At 35.8% G+C, this 16,943-nt stretch overlaps 5 protein-coding genes across 5 annotated transcripts; 2 read left to right on the top strand and 3 right to left on the bottom strand.

Moving 5' to 3' along the window:
- Positions 1–520: 520 nt before the first annotated feature.
- Positions 521–1,236, bottom strand: EV154DRAFT_503788 (uncharacterized protein). Its single transcript, XM_051600954.1, has 3 exons — positions 1,088–1,236; positions 922–1,027; positions 521–866 (listed from the first exon to the last, which is right to left on the bottom strand). Exons 1-3 carry the CDS (start codon positions 1,228–1,230, stop codon positions 687–689), a joined length of 429 nt encoding a protein of 142 aa, XP_051459273.1. The 5' UTR covers positions 1,231–1,236; the 3' UTR covers positions 521–686.
- Positions 1,237–2,307: 1,071 nt separating this feature from the next.
- On the top strand, positions 2,308–6,038 carry EV154DRAFT_440817 (S-adenosyl-L-methionine-dependent methyltransferase). The gene is made up of 3 exons (XM_051596937.1): positions 2,308–2,558; positions 2,626–3,757; positions 3,821–6,038. Exons 1-3 carry the CDS (start codon positions 2,318–2,320, stop codon positions 5,997–5,999), a joined length of 3,552 nt encoding a protein of 1,183 aa, XP_051459272.1. The 5' UTR covers positions 2,308–2,317; the 3' UTR covers positions 6,000–6,038.
- Positions 6,039–7,363, bottom strand: EV154DRAFT_503785 (concanavalin A-like lectin/glucanase domain-containing protein). The gene is made up of 3 exons (XM_051600953.1): positions 7,028–7,363; positions 6,632–6,955; positions 6,039–6,543 (listed from the first exon to the last, which is right to left on the bottom strand). The coding sequence occupies exons 1-3, from the start codon at positions 7,251–7,253 to the stop codon at positions 6,098–6,100; spliced, it is 996 nt and encodes a 331-aa protein (XP_051459271.1). The 5' UTR covers positions 7,254–7,363; the 3' UTR covers positions 6,039–6,097.
- A 1,147-nt stretch (positions 7,364–8,510) lies between these two features.
- On the bottom strand, positions 8,511–11,417 carry EV154DRAFT_440813 (Dbl homology domain-containing protein). Its single transcript, XM_051596936.1, has 7 exons — positions 11,308–11,417; positions 10,626–11,196; positions 10,427–10,531; positions 10,300–10,368; positions 10,136–10,243; positions 9,581–10,078; positions 8,511–9,516 (listed from the first exon to the last, which is right to left on the bottom strand). Exons 2-7 carry the CDS (start codon positions 11,160–11,162, stop codon positions 8,662–8,664), a joined length of 2,172 nt encoding a protein of 723 aa, XP_051459270.1. The 5' UTR covers positions 11,163–11,196; positions 11,308–11,417; the 3' UTR covers positions 8,511–8,661.
- An 869-nt stretch (positions 11,418–12,286) lies between these two features.
- On the top strand, positions 12,287–12,576 carry EV154DRAFT_561969 (uncharacterized protein; the record flags this gene model as incomplete). Its single annotated transcript, XM_051605706.1, has 2 exons — positions 12,287–12,357; positions 12,420–12,576. 2 exons carry the CDS (start codon positions 12,287–12,289, stop codon positions 12,574–12,576), a joined length of 228 nt encoding a protein of 75 aa, XP_051459269.1.
- Between the last annotated feature and the right edge of the window lie 4,367 nt (positions 12,577–16,943).

The following is a 16,943-nucleotide window of genomic DNA, read 5'->3' as shown; positions in this document are numbered from 1 at the left end:
CATCTTATTATCATAAGTGAAGGTATTACTTGTTATCATTTGTCATGCCTTCATTTTCAATTTTTGAGATTGAACGCTATTGGACCATAAAATAAGCAACTGTGTGTGTTTACCGCTACTTGTGATCACCGATCACATCAAAAGCATGAAGTAATCATTGCTATAAAGTTAGTGCTTATTTCAAATATAGCACAATAGACAAACGTTTGGAAAAGTATGTCGTATAGTTAGAACGCGAAGTAAAACAAATTGTTAAAAATTGTCTGGGGAAGTCAGTGCAGTTGGTATTACACAATTAGTGTGTTTCAACAAATTCAAAACATAAATAATGGAACTGTTCTTAAATCACAAGCAAACATCATGAATTCAAGTGGGTTTTAACGATCTTTAGTCAGACTAATACTTTCATTAAAAAACTTAAGAAAGATCCCCCCTCCCCCATTCCGAGATTTATTTTAGCTTTTTTAAAATTATATAGAATTTTCATTGTCTAAAATGAAATTGTACAACAACAAGTCTAGGCACTTTAAATACACAATTAGACATTTACGAATTACTCAATATAGTCATCGTTTTTTTTTAATTATTAATATACACTCCCTTCGTCGTATAGTTTTCGGTTGTATGGTATATAAACTTATAGAGAAGGTCGCATTTTGTTTTTGGTTTCTTCTCTTCAATTGATTTCATGCTGTAACCCAATCACGCAGTCTTTCTTGTGTAACATCTCCGTTTGCTTTGAAACAAGTGTATCCTATATTATCAAAATTTGATCCGGTAACAGAAATACCAGCTCCTCCTTCGCACTGGATGGTATATAGTCTTTTTATTTCCCTCGGAGCCATCCGATCAAAACCGAATTTAATCTTTATCCAATTTTAGTGCTTCGTTTAAAACTAGCCATTAGATATTAACACTTACATATAAGCTTAAAGGATAATCACGTTGGCGACCAATAACACAATCACCATTATCATATGGACAGCATTCTTTACCGCCTTGAGCAATTTCTTTTTTGAAAGCTCGACTAAATAAAAAACAGATTAGAATTGCAGGGCTTTGATGTAGGAGGTAAATGGAGCTGTACCCAAAGTCTTCAATAACGTTGTACACTAAAAAACTAGGTCCATCACCCTCCAATCTGTTATACACACAGAATGCTTGGGTTATGCTTGAGAATAGTGATATTACAACAGCTATTTCTAAAAGAAGCTTGAAAGATGATTTCATGTTAGCAGGATAAAGTAAAAAAATATCAGTAAATAAAAAAAAAAAAAAAAAAAAAAAACTGACGTCTTTATATTTGTTTTTTTTTTGTGTTGCCAAAAGATAAAATATCACAGAATTACATTACTTCTATACTGTCGAAATTTTATTGTATTGGGCGTGCAAAATAATTATCGTAAATGGATATGCACGACCGATTTAGCTAAATGTCTACGTTGCACCGTATATGTATTTTGATTGTGCTCCACTTAGACCTCCCCCTCCTTTCTTTTTCTTGTTGATTATTCTCAATAAGTCTTATTTGATAGTTATTAATGTAAGTAAAGCTCTTGAATCAATACTTGCAGCTCTCTTATGCATTCTTTCTCTTGGGCACACTTATCAATTTTCTTCTATATTTTTTTTTGGCCAGTTTATGTTGACACTTTTCAATTGTGCTATTACTTGTTGTGTAGTCTGGGGCCCAAGGACAAATAAAATTAAATATTTCCCATAATTACATGTACTATAAAAGCCGAAAGTTTCAATAAAGAGAGCTTCCAAATTAAGTTACATGTAGTTTGACCATAATATTTCTGCGTAAGATTAAGATAAAACGAGCTTAAAAACGAAGGAGTGATGGTAGAACTATCAAACTAAGTACAAGTCATTCAATATACATTTATTCGTAATTGTTATACTATTTTTGATAATATATTCTTGTTTCCAAGTCTAAAGGATAGCCAAATCACAGAACTTACGTTGTGACTACGCGCACTTCGACTGTCCCTAAGGAAAAATCGGCTGGCCCTAAGAAAAGCGTTTGTGCTACAAGACGATGCATTGCGAAACTCATTAGCTAATAGTATGTGCAGTTTTATTTATGTTTAAAAAGAGGTATTGAGCGACATTCGATTAGATCAAGATACAGAAGTTTCGATTACATAATATTGCGCTTTGTTGGTCTAATAAATGCATTGTTTTGAAGCATGATTTTTGTTTTTTTTATTGTTTGGCACAGCCCCGAGAGTTGTGACTCTAGAAAAAGAGGAAATTTATTTTTTTAGTGTCAAAAAAAAAAAAAATCTTTCTGTTTTTTTTCCTTTACACAATGACAAACAACAACATTAACAGAATTGGACTTTCTCTTGGTTCAACTCCATCTTCACCAATACCAATACCCAACATGACACCAGAAACGTTGAAAAGAACTGACAACAATAGTCGACCTATACCAGCAGTAACAGTGAAGAAACCTTGTGTTGAAATGACGGATGCACAGGTGAACGAAATTGTCGAAATGTTGGGAATTATTTTGGGAAAAGTCAAGCAAGCTATAGCAGAAAAGAAAGGTATATCTGTGGCTCATTTATACACGCAAAATTTTTGGCAGCGTGACTAAACTCTTTGCGATACTAGATACTTATGCACCTTCCGCCGCTGTCACCTTTTTACTACGCAGGATGGACGTTGATACACAAGATCTTTTGTCAGAGGATCTGTACTGTTTAATGACAGGATTTATGACAGTGTACGTAAGCTTCATACAAGAAGTGTTTCTACACAAGTTTAAAGATTTCATGAGACTTTTCTCAAGTCACGATTCACTATTGAACGGAAAAGACGACGACAACGACCAACCATTTCTTTGGTTGTATTTATCTTATGATAGAACTAACAATTTATCAATCCTTAACGACTTACACAAACAATTATTGCCCAAGAGATATGACGCCAATTTTATCTTATCAAGAATTGATGCCATCTTTTCCAAATTCTACACAACTCATTTCTTAGAGGCTTATGTCCAAAAACATCAAAAAGATCACGGCCAATTCTACACACCCCAACCAATCATTAATTTTATGTGGGATAAATGCGCTACTTTACCTGCTTTGACTGAACATTTACAACAAAACCAGCCCATGCTACGTGTTTTCGATCCTTGCTTAGGAATGGGATCATTTTTGTGCGAATTTTTAACGCGTTTTATAAAAGCATGTCGGTATACTGTTTGGAACGATCCTGTAAAATTAACCACCCTGTTAGCAAGAGACATTCCAGATCATATTTGGGGAGTTGAAATTGACCCGTTTGCTTATCAGTTATGCAAAATTAACATGATGGTTCACTTATTCCCTTTGTATGAACGTTTAAAGGAATTAGGCGTTGACTTAAAACCAGGCATGATCAATCGTCTCAGACTCTTTTGTAACGATTCCCTCAAGTTACGCGAAGATACAAATCCTTTTATTTCAGATACAGATAATCAAATGGATCCCTTTGAAAAGGCCTGTTTAAAAGCTCTACGTAACGCTTCTCAGAAATTTGACTACATCGTTACAAATCCTCCTTATATGATCAGAAAAACAGGTTATGTTGCTCAACCTGATCCTGTAATATATGATGAAGAAAAGCTGGGTGGAAGAGGCTCGCAGGCTTATCTTTATTTCATGTGGGTCGCCTTGCAAAGGTGTGATGACGCTACTGGCCAAGTATGTTTGATAACTCCCAGCCAATGGACAGTACTGGAATTCGCTCAACATATCAGGTAAGATCCATGCTTTTTAAATTACGTGTAAGTATACCTGTTTGGCTAACATAATACTATTAGAGAGTGGATCTGGAAAAATTGTAAACTGTTAGACATGTATGAATTCGAGCCTTACAAAGTTTGGCCGAAAGTTCAAACAGATTCACTTGTATTCCGTATCTGCAAACGTACCACTACTTTACCCAACACAAACCACACGCTCTATATCCGAAACACTTCCAGAAAAATCACTTTGAACGAGTTGTTAGAGCTATACAAAAGATTTGATCCAAACAATCCCGTCACAAATAAGGACATCAAGTTTAAACTTGCACCACTTGATGAATCAAATCGCGTATTAACTTCGAAGCACGCTTCGTTTGCCTTTGTTTTACCTACCGCTTCTTGTCTGGAAGAATTAAATAGTATTACTGCCCATCTACCTCGTTTATGTGATGGCGAACAAAATAGGTCCGGTGAAGACACACCTACTGAACCAACACCCTTAAATTGGAACAGAGGCCCCAACACAAATCCTGTTTATTCACTCGTGGTTAGGACAAGTTGGGCTATTGAAACGTTCGGTATGGAAGCTTGTGAAAGATGGTTAAAACCTTGTTTTTATTGGAATGGAAAGACTATTAGTTCTTCAACAGGTGGAGGTAAAGAAGGTGAATTTTGGAGAGAAAGAGACCCGTTGCGTTTAGGTAGAAAAGAAATGTCTGCTGCCGAAGCCTATTGGCCTTATTGTAACCTTGATAATGAGAATCCCACAGTATCGTTTTATTCCATGATCATGGTAAACAGGGACGATGCCGATAAGTTAAAAAAGGAATACGACGAATACGGTGTTGCTTCACCCATCGCTTCTTTGTACACTTATCTCCGTGAGGCACGTATTGCGCTTCAAGTGGATAAAGTTGAAAAAGAAATTGCGCATTGTCAATACAATAAATGTGGCGCAGAGGAACCCGTTAAGATCATCCACCCCATCAATTGTGGATACTATACTCGCTCACAACCACGTCAAAGATTCTTTGTTGATAAAACGCGCGTCTCCGTCACCAACCAATGCATTTATTTCACAATTAAGCCAGACTATCCGTGGCAGGACGCCGATTATTACTGTGGTCTCTTGAATAGTGCGTTGCTTCAATTTTTTAGTAAAGTGCACTGTTGCTACGATCCGCAAGGTCGTATGCGATTTTTTGGGAGATTGATGGCTTATATTCCATTTGCACCACCACCATCAAAAGAGTTTATGGAGCAAATGGCAATGTTAGTACAAGGCATGACGGAAGCACGCACATGGATTTATAGCTTTGTACGTCATACACCCAATGGGCAGCGACTCATGGAACGTGTTAGAAATTGTGAATGGCATTTGTCCAAAGCAGAAATAGATATCATCCATCAATTCTCTCCACCGGAAGGCTGGGAACCTCAACCTGACACAAGCCTATCCACATTTACATGCCCGCCACACCTTCAATGGATTTCAGATCTGGTATTGCGCCACCCCTTAACTACCAAACACAACATGGAGCACGTCTTTAGAACTTTATTGAAAATCACTTCCATTTTTCAATTCGCAATCGATCAAATGGTTTACCACATTTATAATATCCCTATTAATCTACAACTCGAGATAGAAACCGACCTAAATCTACAGGGATTACGCAAGGAATGGGAAGATCGAAGTGATTTAACTTACGACGAATTGGACCCAGAGGATTGGTTTGATACGATCGTCCAAACTGCGATATCATTCGCATCTGTCACCAATGACACCACATCTCCTCCTGTAGATACGAGCAAGGATAATTCTGTGACGACATTGGATGCGCCTGTTACAACACCAGACGCTTCTACACCAGATGTGTCTGTCACAGCACCTGTTATCTCAGATAATTCACCAAATGCTCCCGGTACTACATCAGATACTCCTGTTACTGCTCCTAATACCCAAAAAAAATATGAAAATTTTACTCAACAAAGTGCAAGTAATACGGAGAAATCCCGTCAGAATATATCTACTTATCAAGAACCCATTACACAACCTTCATCCACTCTCTACATCGCTGATAACAGCCATAGTCCCGTGCGCTCAGCGAATATCAGCAACACACGAAATGACCCCATTAATTATCCAGCGGTACAGAAACCTGTCCATAAACTCCAATGCATGAAAGACACCATAACAAAGCAAGATGAAACGGATGTCGATATTGTTTCGGTTGCTGTTACACCCGATCAATAATCTACTAACTCAGCTCCCTCTACACAATATTATACAGCAAGTTTAATGTTGTCTTGTTTTTAATAAATAAAAAAATGTAAAGAATAAATGAAATACAACTACGCATAACTTGGAGGAGGAGCCCGTAAGGTAGTGTCAACATATGTCAATTGATCCGATCTAATTTCATTATCAAATAACATGGTATCGTCAATATGTCCACCGTAAGCAGGCGGAGGTAATAAGGAACCTTCTTTCGAAGCGTAAGCTGCTTCTCTTTGATTTGCAGCCGAAAATAAAAAGTCTTGCAACCCAAAATTGGTACTAACATGACATGGACCGATGGATCCAATAATAGGATATAATGGATATTTAAATCCAATGGATGCTTTGCCCAAATTCTCGCCATTTCTCGTAAAAAATACTGTTCCACTTTGATACAAATAGCCAACACCTATCACGTCACCTTGTTTGTACACAGGCCCATAAGGTCTACCAAAATTTGGATCACTTGCAAATACAGATCCTGTGTTTGAATGATAAGCCACAGAATGTCGATGCCACCCTTTTGTTTAAAAAAAAAATAACATCAATATAAAAAGGTTCTTTCTCTTTTTTCACTTTTTTTTTTTTATTATCGTTATTATTTGTACCCGGTAATCGCCATCTTGGATATGGTTTTGTTGCAAATCCAATAGCTAGTCTATCTTGATCATTTAATTGTAAAATTTTCATCTCCCAATACGAAAATTCTTGCATAGGAACCGGCAAATTTGTCATGATGCTACCTTGCCCCTGACAAAATATAATATTCGAAGTCTCTTCATCCATGACAGCTGCATTACTTTCCTCTTCAGCATCCACAGTTGTTTCCGCTTCAACAAATTGCCATGCTAATACACCCTTATCAACTACTTCGTGGTGCCTTGCTACGTCAATATATGTATGTGTGTCTGGTGGATATTTTGATTGCCAGTCTACACAAATCTCGCTATTAGAACGTCTATTGATTTTTTTTTTTTTTTTTTTGAAACAAAAAACATTATTACTTAAAACAGCTTGTATTGTTTGAGTGTCTGTAGAATCTAATGGAGTAGCTACAGAAGTTAAATGTCGCCAGTCATCATTACGCATTGATGATAAATGCTCTTCTTTTTTGTGTCTCTTTTGTCTCACAAAACGAACACCCATGCAGGCTATGATACAAACAATGACGACTAGACATATGACAATGACCGCGTAAAAGCTCTGACCTCCAGTTGACATTGTTGGCATGGGGGAATTAAAGAAAAAGAGAGAGAAAGGGAGAGAGAGAAACACCCTCTTGTATGACACAAAATATTGACTCAGATCTAGCCTTTTTTTTTATAAATTGTCCCTGTAAGGTAAATATACACAATTATGGTGTATTTATCTCAGTCGGTTTATTTTATAATTATCTCTTTTTGGAAAATAACTACTCTTTTAAAGACAATGGTGTATTTTTTTAATAGAAGTAATACATACATTTATCAATGTAAGGGGATATCTGGTCTTCCAGAATATGGCATGTTTCATGGGGAAGGTCCCCATATTAGTGATAAACATTTACCGTGTATTTATTGTGTTACCAGCTTATGATTGAATCGGACATCGAAATATGCACGCTATTTAACCTTGAGCGATCATTGTCGATCACTTTTTTTTTCATATATTTTAATCAGACATGCAGGTGGTGGTTCTTGATTTAACCTGGACTGTAAAATTAAAAATTCTGTTTATCATTTGCGTATACTCAATTTCAGAAGCCTAAAACAAAGCCACCGCGCAGGTCTCTTGGCGTTTGTACAACAGCAAAATCAACCAATCCAATTACACTAATCTTGTACATAAAAATGTTGATTATGATAAGATTAATGATTTAACTTCACTTTGGTGCTTACTTTGACTATCCCCCTAAGTAAAAAAGTGAGTTGTCGTATTAATAAAGCAAATTCGGACGTTTGCAGTGATTGGCAAATTATGAAATGAAGTTTTAAAATTAAAACCTTTGCAACACAAACACAATTTATTGATGAGATGAGAAAAAGATATTTTTGAGACAGGTAGCACATGACAATGTTTGAACATCACATCAACCAAAACCAGTGAGTGAGTGCAGTTTTTACTGTTCACAATAAAAATGCTGCTAGTCGTGTGTCTGTCTTTGAAACCTGGCAATAGCACATTTGTTTATCAAGAGAACTTTGATTTCAAGGCTGCGAAACCGTATAAGCAGACAGGTTAAAACAACAATTAACACTGCTGTAAGAAATACATTCACATGTATTGATATGTCATTTTATATCATTGGTATATGTAACTAACGTTATTATCACAAATACTTTTGCTTATGTACATAAAATCTTTTCCATAAAATACAATCAGAAAAAAAGCCATCAAAGCCATTGCTTTATCAGATTGATACAGGTAATATTCTTTTTGAAAAACTTAAAACCCTAAACGATTAAGATTTCTTTTTTATTGCAGATGGAATACTCGTCCGAAAAAAATAGAAGTCTGAAATAGTAAGAAATTAACTTTTATTTGTTTGTCAACATTGGACTCGGTCACAAATTCTATTAAGCTGCTTTTTACAAGGAGTACATGGTTAATGTGTTTTTTATAGTTTTTTTTTTTATTACTATTATTAATTAATCAAGTATTAAAGATGTGATCCAATATCTGAAAATGATTTTCGCAATTGAAATGGAGACATCCCTGGCGGAGCACCAACACTCCATATGTTATCACCAAATTCCCCCATGATAGTCTGTAGCAGATCCTGGCTTTTATTCGCGTTATTGTTCTGTGTTGCATCGATGTCCGAAGGAACGCTAAATGGTGCTGGTTGTTCTAATTCATCTATATCCATATATTCAACATCACAGTAGCCAGTCCAAGAAGGATATACCAAGGATTCCGAAGAAGATATACTTTCAAATGAATAGGTTGAAGTTGTTGGGCTGATTGTAGCTTGCTTATAAGCCGGGCTGGTATTTTTCTCAACTGCTTGGGTATAGTTTCTTTGTACATGCTCCTCCAAGACACTTTCCATATGTCGGCACCATGTATCTTTTTCTTCCGGAGATTCTGCCTCAAAGTGAAGATTCATAAGATTTTTGGTTGCAACAGAACATATAAACTGTAATGGGTGTCTTTCTACAGCAATGTTAGATTTTGTTGGTTGATAAAGGTCGTTACAGCTCTGTGAGGTAAAGTAAGATGTATGTGGCGATTCAGTGGATGGTGAAGATACACTATGCGTGTCATGGTCATCATTGTTGCGTGACCCATACCTCCTTAAAGATTGGAACAGCGCCGATCCGCGTCTCGAAAGTTTATCTGTATTTGTAAGATTAATCTCCCTTGTAACTGCTCTATCGACCATCGTAATTTTTCCAGGTGTGTGCGTAATTTTAAAAAGTGTGTCGGGCGAAGGACCATGATAGGTACCTTTTCGAGAAGGTGGTCCCATTGCTTTGTTTTCCGTGGGGCTGGACCTTTTCTTATCCCTTTCCTACATTACATAAACAAGTTAAAAATATGCTTATTTTTTTTTAATTTCTAGTATAAAAGCTTACGCTTGTACAAACAATCATGTCATTGAACAGAAAAACATACGCACGTTTTTGTCTTTTTGACGATAATGAAAATGTACTGTTTCGTCTGCTTAAAGTTGAAGGATACAAAGAACTCGAAAATGACCCTGTAGATTCATCAAGACGAGACGTGGAATATTTTTGATCGGATACAGGAACCAATGTCAAATAACCTTCATGGATTAATTTTCTACCACTCTTTGCAATATGTATAGTAGACCCCTCCAGTCCCTTAATTCTGCACGCCAAATCTTCCAGCTTCAAAAAATCTTCAGATTCTTTTTTCTGTTTTTCAAAATATCGCAACATCACATCCAATTCAGTTAATAATATTTGGATCTCTTGAAAGTCGATATCATTCGGTGAAAGACATTCTGCTAATGATTTAAAGAAGAGTGGATACTTCATTACTCGTTGAATGGGCGTTAATAAATATGCTGAGAGCGGCAAATTTCTGCATTCTGTCCACAATGATCGGCGCTAAAACGTTTAAGCATTAACATACAAATCTGTTGGCATGTATTGTACAATTCTTACAGATATAAATGATCCCAATTCATCTTGAAGTCTGATGCTTTCCATAAGTATATTGTTGGCTTTCTCGAAATTCGAGAAGTAGGCAGCATAAACTTCAAATCTGGAAATCTGGAAATGCTATTGTTAAATTTGTGTTGTCTTGAACAATAAATTGATGTACATACAAATGATCTACAAACATCGGCAATGTTTTGAACAACAGGGTGTTGTGCCATCTGGCGTGCTCTTAATTCCTATATTTTATTTGCGTAAGTTTATATATACGCATATACGAAAGATTGTTTAGTTTACCTTTAGTAGCTGTAAATGCATTCTTATAATTTGAAATATGTTTTCGAATAAATGTTTAACAGCAGCAGGCAGTCCATCCCAACGTAAAGTCTCTTTTATAAATATCTAGGGATGGAATTTTTTTTTTTTTTTTTTTTTAGTAATCGGAACTTTTTTTCGGTTTTTTGTTTTTTCAGGTACATCCACCTCTTTAGTTTACCTTGTATACCAAAATAAGATCATCTACGTATGATTGTTCTGTCATAATAATCTCATATATCAGCTCTTGATATTTAACTTGTTTGGCCGAAAATCCATATAATTCTTGCTGATCTATTTTTAAACTGTCCTTCCAAGTGCGCGGTAAGCCTTCAATATGTGGAAATCTTGGCTCGCCGATAGTAGAGGCTACGTATTGCCATGAAGGAGAGGCATGTAAGGCATATTCTTGAGCTAGTGATTCAATAAGAGCTTGGTGATGGACAGCATCTTCTTCATCGTTGGCTGGAAGTTTACGACAACTGACACTGTTTGATGATGAGGATAACAGGAGGTCGTTAGTAGTGTTGAGTTTTATCAGTGGGTTGATGCTTTTTGTAAAAAAAGCCAAATTCTTTCTAACAATATCTCTTGCCCTCCTACCCACACGTGAGGCTTTCGCCTCAAACACTTTTTTCTGGACCCCTCCCATATATACGTGCGGTGTAGATGGGCGAAGAGGATGTTCGCTTTGTTTATAAGTGGTTTTATTACCCATAATTGCTGTGCTTGTAATTTAAAATAGGTTTTGACTAAATAATGAAAAGAATGGATGAATAATAGGAAAAAAAAATCGGTTTGTGAAAAGGCAATATTATATCACAGAATGAAAATATTAAGACTTTTTCGGAGAAATAACGTACCATCTTCAAGTGTTGATAAAATAAAATATTCTAATAGATATTCTTTTTTTTTTTTGATTTATTAATTGAGGGAAATATTCAGAAGAAAGAAAGACAAAGTTGGTTGTTTCGATAGTAGAAGTCAATAAACTTTTTATTTCTATTGCGAATGTTTTGTACTTTCTTTGTATGGGAGTCTTAATTTGGAATAAACATACCTTTTTTAGCAGTGTGTTGCTACATCAAATTGCTGGTAACATTGTGTTACGATGTTATGATCTGAGTATAATTGTTCAAAATGTTTGGATGTTTTTGTATTGAAGCATCACTGTTACTGCTATGCAGCACTGCTACGGGATGAAATTGCTGTCTATTTTGTGCTATTGTATTTGACAAGAAAACGTATCACACTCACAACGTGTTACATGCATATAAAACGCCTATCCACCAAGGAGAAATACTTTAAATAACTTGAAAAACCAGGCCATGCTTATCTTTGGGGGTTGAACTTGGGGTTTCCATCGTTTACTTTTGACCCTAGAAACGGAAATGTTATTGTGAAAGCTTCCGTCATAGCAAAAATTCAATTACTCTTATGAGACAGGCATGGAAAATACTCGGTCTTAGTTGAGAATTCCTTTATCTCCTATAAACTAAAATATTGAACGATTATTTATTTGCATTATCATTTCGTGAAACAACACTTTAACACAGACAAAGAATTTTTTCGCTCTCTACTTTCTTTACAACAAATACACGAGTGGGACAATATTATGTCACTCCCTATTAGGTATCGTAAAAAAAAAAATATTGCCACGTCATAGGTTCAATAGGTAGCTATTGACTGTACGCAGAAGACATGATTCCGTTGTACATCTTACTAAAGCTTTAACGACATAGTCGGATGTTAAATCGTCCTATTACAAAATCAGGGCAACATTAGGTTATCCATCTTCTTTTTTTCGTCATCAACAATGACTGAAATCACAGTTTTGCAATTATGGCTCATGTTATCTTTTATGGCGGTTATTTTTCTGTCTGGCTTATGTTGGTGCTTTTGTTGTGGAACGTGTAGTAAGATCTATACATATTTACAATTAAACAAGGTTGTTCACACTTGTAAAAGTTGGTAGAAGTATGTTACGCAACACAAGATTACTCAAATTTACTCGCGATGGCGACGATTATCGACCATGGAAACAAGTATCACGGCAAAATGAAGAAGAGTCGTGGCATTTGCAACCTTGGGATGAAGAACATGAGGAAGACGAAAATGAACACATGACTTAATAAGAGTATAAAAATTATCCATCCCACCAAACAGTTGATACTTAAAATTCGTGAAATGTTGGATTTATCAGACGAACTAGAATATATTTTGAGACATTATCTTACAAAATATCATGAAACATAATCTAAGTGATGTTCGTCACATATAGTATCTTTAAGTCTGTCGCCAAAAGAAAGAATCAGCCACGCTCTATATCCTGTTTTTGTTAGGCTTGATGAGTAAATATTGCTGGCAGTTTATTCTCATCCCAGACCAGCGAGGATATTTATAACGCAAGAACATTTGCATTGAAAAATATATATAATGGTTACAGGTTTGGAGAGCAAAAAATGATATACCGTCAGCTTGACGACATCAAAGATTCGTTTCATGACAGCAAAAGCAAATCTAAAAGGGAGATAATTATAGTCATACATATCATTTTTCAATATTTAGATAGCGCGTCCTCTTTAAAATGACTCTTCGACAATCCAGTATGTAATTGGTATATATAGCGACATATACTGTCCTCGCTGTGCTTTTCAAATGTTATGCTATTACATATACTTAAACATGGAATGAGAAACATTCATTTTTAGACATTGTAATGCCAGATATTTTGTATTGTTGTTTCTTAAATCTAACACAAAAATCAATATATTCCATAATAAATTTTCTATCCAGGAGATTATTCGTGGTCATGTTATATTTGTCTTGAGCATTGAATCTTGCTACGCTATAAAAGTATACATGTCTCGAAACCTTTGTTCTGTCTACCATCATCTTCCTTCAAATTTAAGATGACTAACTCCACAAACTCCCCTAGATATTATTAAATATGTTTATTATACCTAACGTATGAGTTCAGTTATTCTTTGTCATCGATAACATTTCGTTATAGCCAAAAACACAAATACACAGATAGAAAAGAGCAGGAATAAAAGAAAGATGTCCGAAATAGTATTCTTTTTAAAATGCCTGAACAAAAATAGACCTAAAAAACAGGCGCATAAAAAAGTACTTATAAAATAATGGGCCGTAGAAAATAAAAGTGCATATACATAGAAAATAATAAAAGCAAAGCCATTAACGCGCACCCTGTAATCTTCCTTTTTTGGGATATCCGCACCCGACTCTGGCAGCTGAGACTTAAATATTTGGGTGTGGATATTTTTTTTCCACACCCATAATATTTTTCCACGCCCGTATTTTTTTAGCGCTGATTGCACACCCATATACTACACTTGAATTTTGTATCCGAGCCAAATAACGTACATCAAAAAGCTCCAAATATCAGAAATTAAGTGGGAGAGAAGTGCTTGTCTTTTTTTCTGCCTTGGGAATCGAATTAGATAGGTGTCTGAATGACTGGGAATCGAAAAATCTTAAGAATTAAGTGGACTGTGAATCGAAAGTCTTACAAATTAAGTGGAAATCAACTTAGTTAAAAAAAAAAAGATAGGATGTAGTTTTTATTCTGTGTTTGAGGTTGAAGAAAGAACTAAAGGTTTACCCAAGAGGCCAAGAAAAGAGACACAATTTGATCTGACACTGGCGTATATGTAATCATTCGCAGCAAAACAACGGCGAAGAAGCTTCATAGCTTAACCATTATGATTCTACGACATGTTCCGAGGCTGTTACTTTTTAACATTTACAACTTCTTCTGTAGTCTTGTATCTATTTATAGGAAATACAGGAAGAGGTTCCTGTACAGCATAGGTCGTGTCATTTAAATCAAACACGTTTCGATTGTCGGTGTTCATTTCTAAATCTGATAATATCCGTACCAATATGGGCTTTTTTTTTCGTATAAAGCTTCATATAAATTCACGTAAAACTTACAAATTAAACAGATATCATCAATGTTTATTTTATGGATTTAGAAAAGGAATTTGTTTTATGCCAATTGAATTACTGGGTGTGGATTAAATTTTTGGGTATGGAAACAGTAAGAGTCGGGAGCCGGGTGTGGAATAAGTTTTTTGAAATACAAATACGTAGAAAATAAAAGTACGTAGGTCACGTGTGTTTTTTAAAAAACACGGGCCGTGTAACCATAGTTGGGCCATTTCATTAAAATATCATTTAATTCATCTGATTTTGCATTTAATTCATAAAAATTTGGGTGCCCTTGGGCACCCAAATTTTTGGATTTTAGAAGGGTTTACTTAATTTTTTACGTGTAAAGTTCCATTTGTTTTTTACGAGATTTATTGAAGTGATTTAAGGGAAATATCATGATTTATTTGTAATTAGGTATTAGTGATTTGGGTTTGTAGCCAATAATGACGGGTAGCAATTCCAGCATACATTATCAGCTACATTTATAAATTTAAACAAGGCAAAGGCTGTACAAAATCTTTCTTCCCAGTTTTTGGTTGTTTAACGTGTCTACCTGTACAGCTTTCTTGTCTGCATCGTCCGCATTTGTTACTGCACAGAGAACCTTTGGAACTTCCAGGACAGTTATCTACCATGCATACCACACATACTCTTTTCCGTTTTCTGTTATTTGATAGATTGATTACTTCAGCTGTAACGTGGCGTGAAAGTGGTATTGTAAGAGGGGTGGCACCCGGGATATGTCTGGAGCGATATGCAGGGCGTATCATCTGTAATTGAGGTGATGGTGGGTTGATTGTACCAAGTGGAAAATGTTGCTCTATAGGGGGTATTGGTTTGGGTAATGCAGGTATTGATCTTATAAACCTGGATGGGGATTCAGCAAGTACTCGAACACTTTGTGATATTTCAATATTTTTGAGAACAGTATTTCCGTATTTTTTCCTGTCTTCTAAAATGTTAAAATATGATTTTAAATGCCCTGGTGTCTTGTAATAAATATTGGTATCATGTTGGCAATGTTTAGAGTTCCATGTTAAAGCGAAAAGCTCGAAATTTGGTTTTTCCGAATCAAAAGGTTGGTATATAGATGTACTCTCTTGGCCTTGGGTATTAATTAGAGTTTCAAAAAGACATACTTCTTCCTTTGTATGAACAGCAGTTACAGCATACAAGGTGCCTTGACAATTCGATAGATATTTGTATTTGAACTTGTTAGCGGAATAACCAATTTTCGGAAGCTCTACCACAGGCAAAGAAGCAAGTTCTGTCATCCGACCTTTTGTTATTTTAACTTTTTTTGGAGCAAGAGATTCAGTAGGCCTAATTCCAATTGAGTTGCCAAATGTTCTGGGTATATCGACGACACCAAAAGTTTCATTGGTCTGTTCAAAATTCAAGTAACTCCCATAGCGTTCACAGGTATAATTCATAACGGTATCGTGACCTACTTCAGCTCTTAATAAATTTATAGCCAGTACAAGCCAAGGACTATAATGGCCTTGATGCTTTTTACCGTATCTGTTAATTGATCCAACCTATGATGATGTATAACTTTCAGTTTATGAAATATTTTTTAAATCATTTATTACTTACATTGAGGTTATGATATAACCGGTAGTCGGCTAAAATTGAGTCGGTCAATCTAACTGATGCATTGTAAGAAGCAAACCTTCGAACAATGTTCATATGGCATGCTCCTTCAACCGAGCTTGTTCCTCTGGAGCATTTATATGTCATGAGATTGTTTTTGTCCAAGCCTTTTTCGGTATATAATGGAGGCCCATTAACAACGTCTGAGACATGCCCTTGCTTCACCGAATCCAAAACATGCAGGGACATGGCAACAGCTGCGTCATTGAAGAGTTTAAGGCCGGAATGCTCACACCTGAGAGGACCGTAGCTTTCAAAAAGGAATTTCAAGGCGGGGTATAATTCTTCGGCTGGGGGTATATGCCTTCTTACACGTTCGAATATCCAAGCAGGGTTTACCAACATCCGTGTCTTCCAGTCCGTACCAATACTTTCAAGATAACTTTCTACTAAAGCTTTATCCTCTTGGTCACATACATACATGATGTCACGGAAACGACGCATGAAGTCTTTTTGCATTCCATGAGACTTATTAATTTTGATCATGTCCATAATATGAAATCCATCTTTTAAAACACGGGAGTCGACAGAATTCTTATTGGTATTGATTGGTGAATAAGTGGTATCGCTGCTAATGGGTGGTATTTGTATGATTGGGGTATTAGAAGTATCAAAAACTACATTATGTACTCTTTCTGAAGCTGTAAACAGATATTTGCATTTGATATAAACAGTGAAGGGTATATTATGGAAATCACCTAAGGTCAGACCCTCATTGTAACACTCCAAAGGGTATCCAGGAATAGTTATTTTCACAACTTTTACAATAAGTGCACTGTTGGTATGAAGTGCTTCATGGGTATTATTTGTAGGAGGGGTATCATCATTGCATATATAGCCGTATCCAGCAACAGAGGACGAGGCAGATTTGTCCAAATGAATTGCAATA

Source organism: Mucor mucedo (genome assembly GCF_025094135.1).
Source record: "Mucor mucedo strain NRRL 3635 chromosome Unknown EV154scaffold_30, whole genome shotgun sequence".
NCBI classification, from domain to species: domain Eukaryota; kingdom Fungi; phylum Mucoromycota; class Mucoromycetes; order Mucorales; family Mucoraceae; genus Mucor; species Mucor mucedo.
Note: the sequence above shows the minus strand (reverse complement) of the source record. Positions and strands in the feature narration are given on the sequence as shown.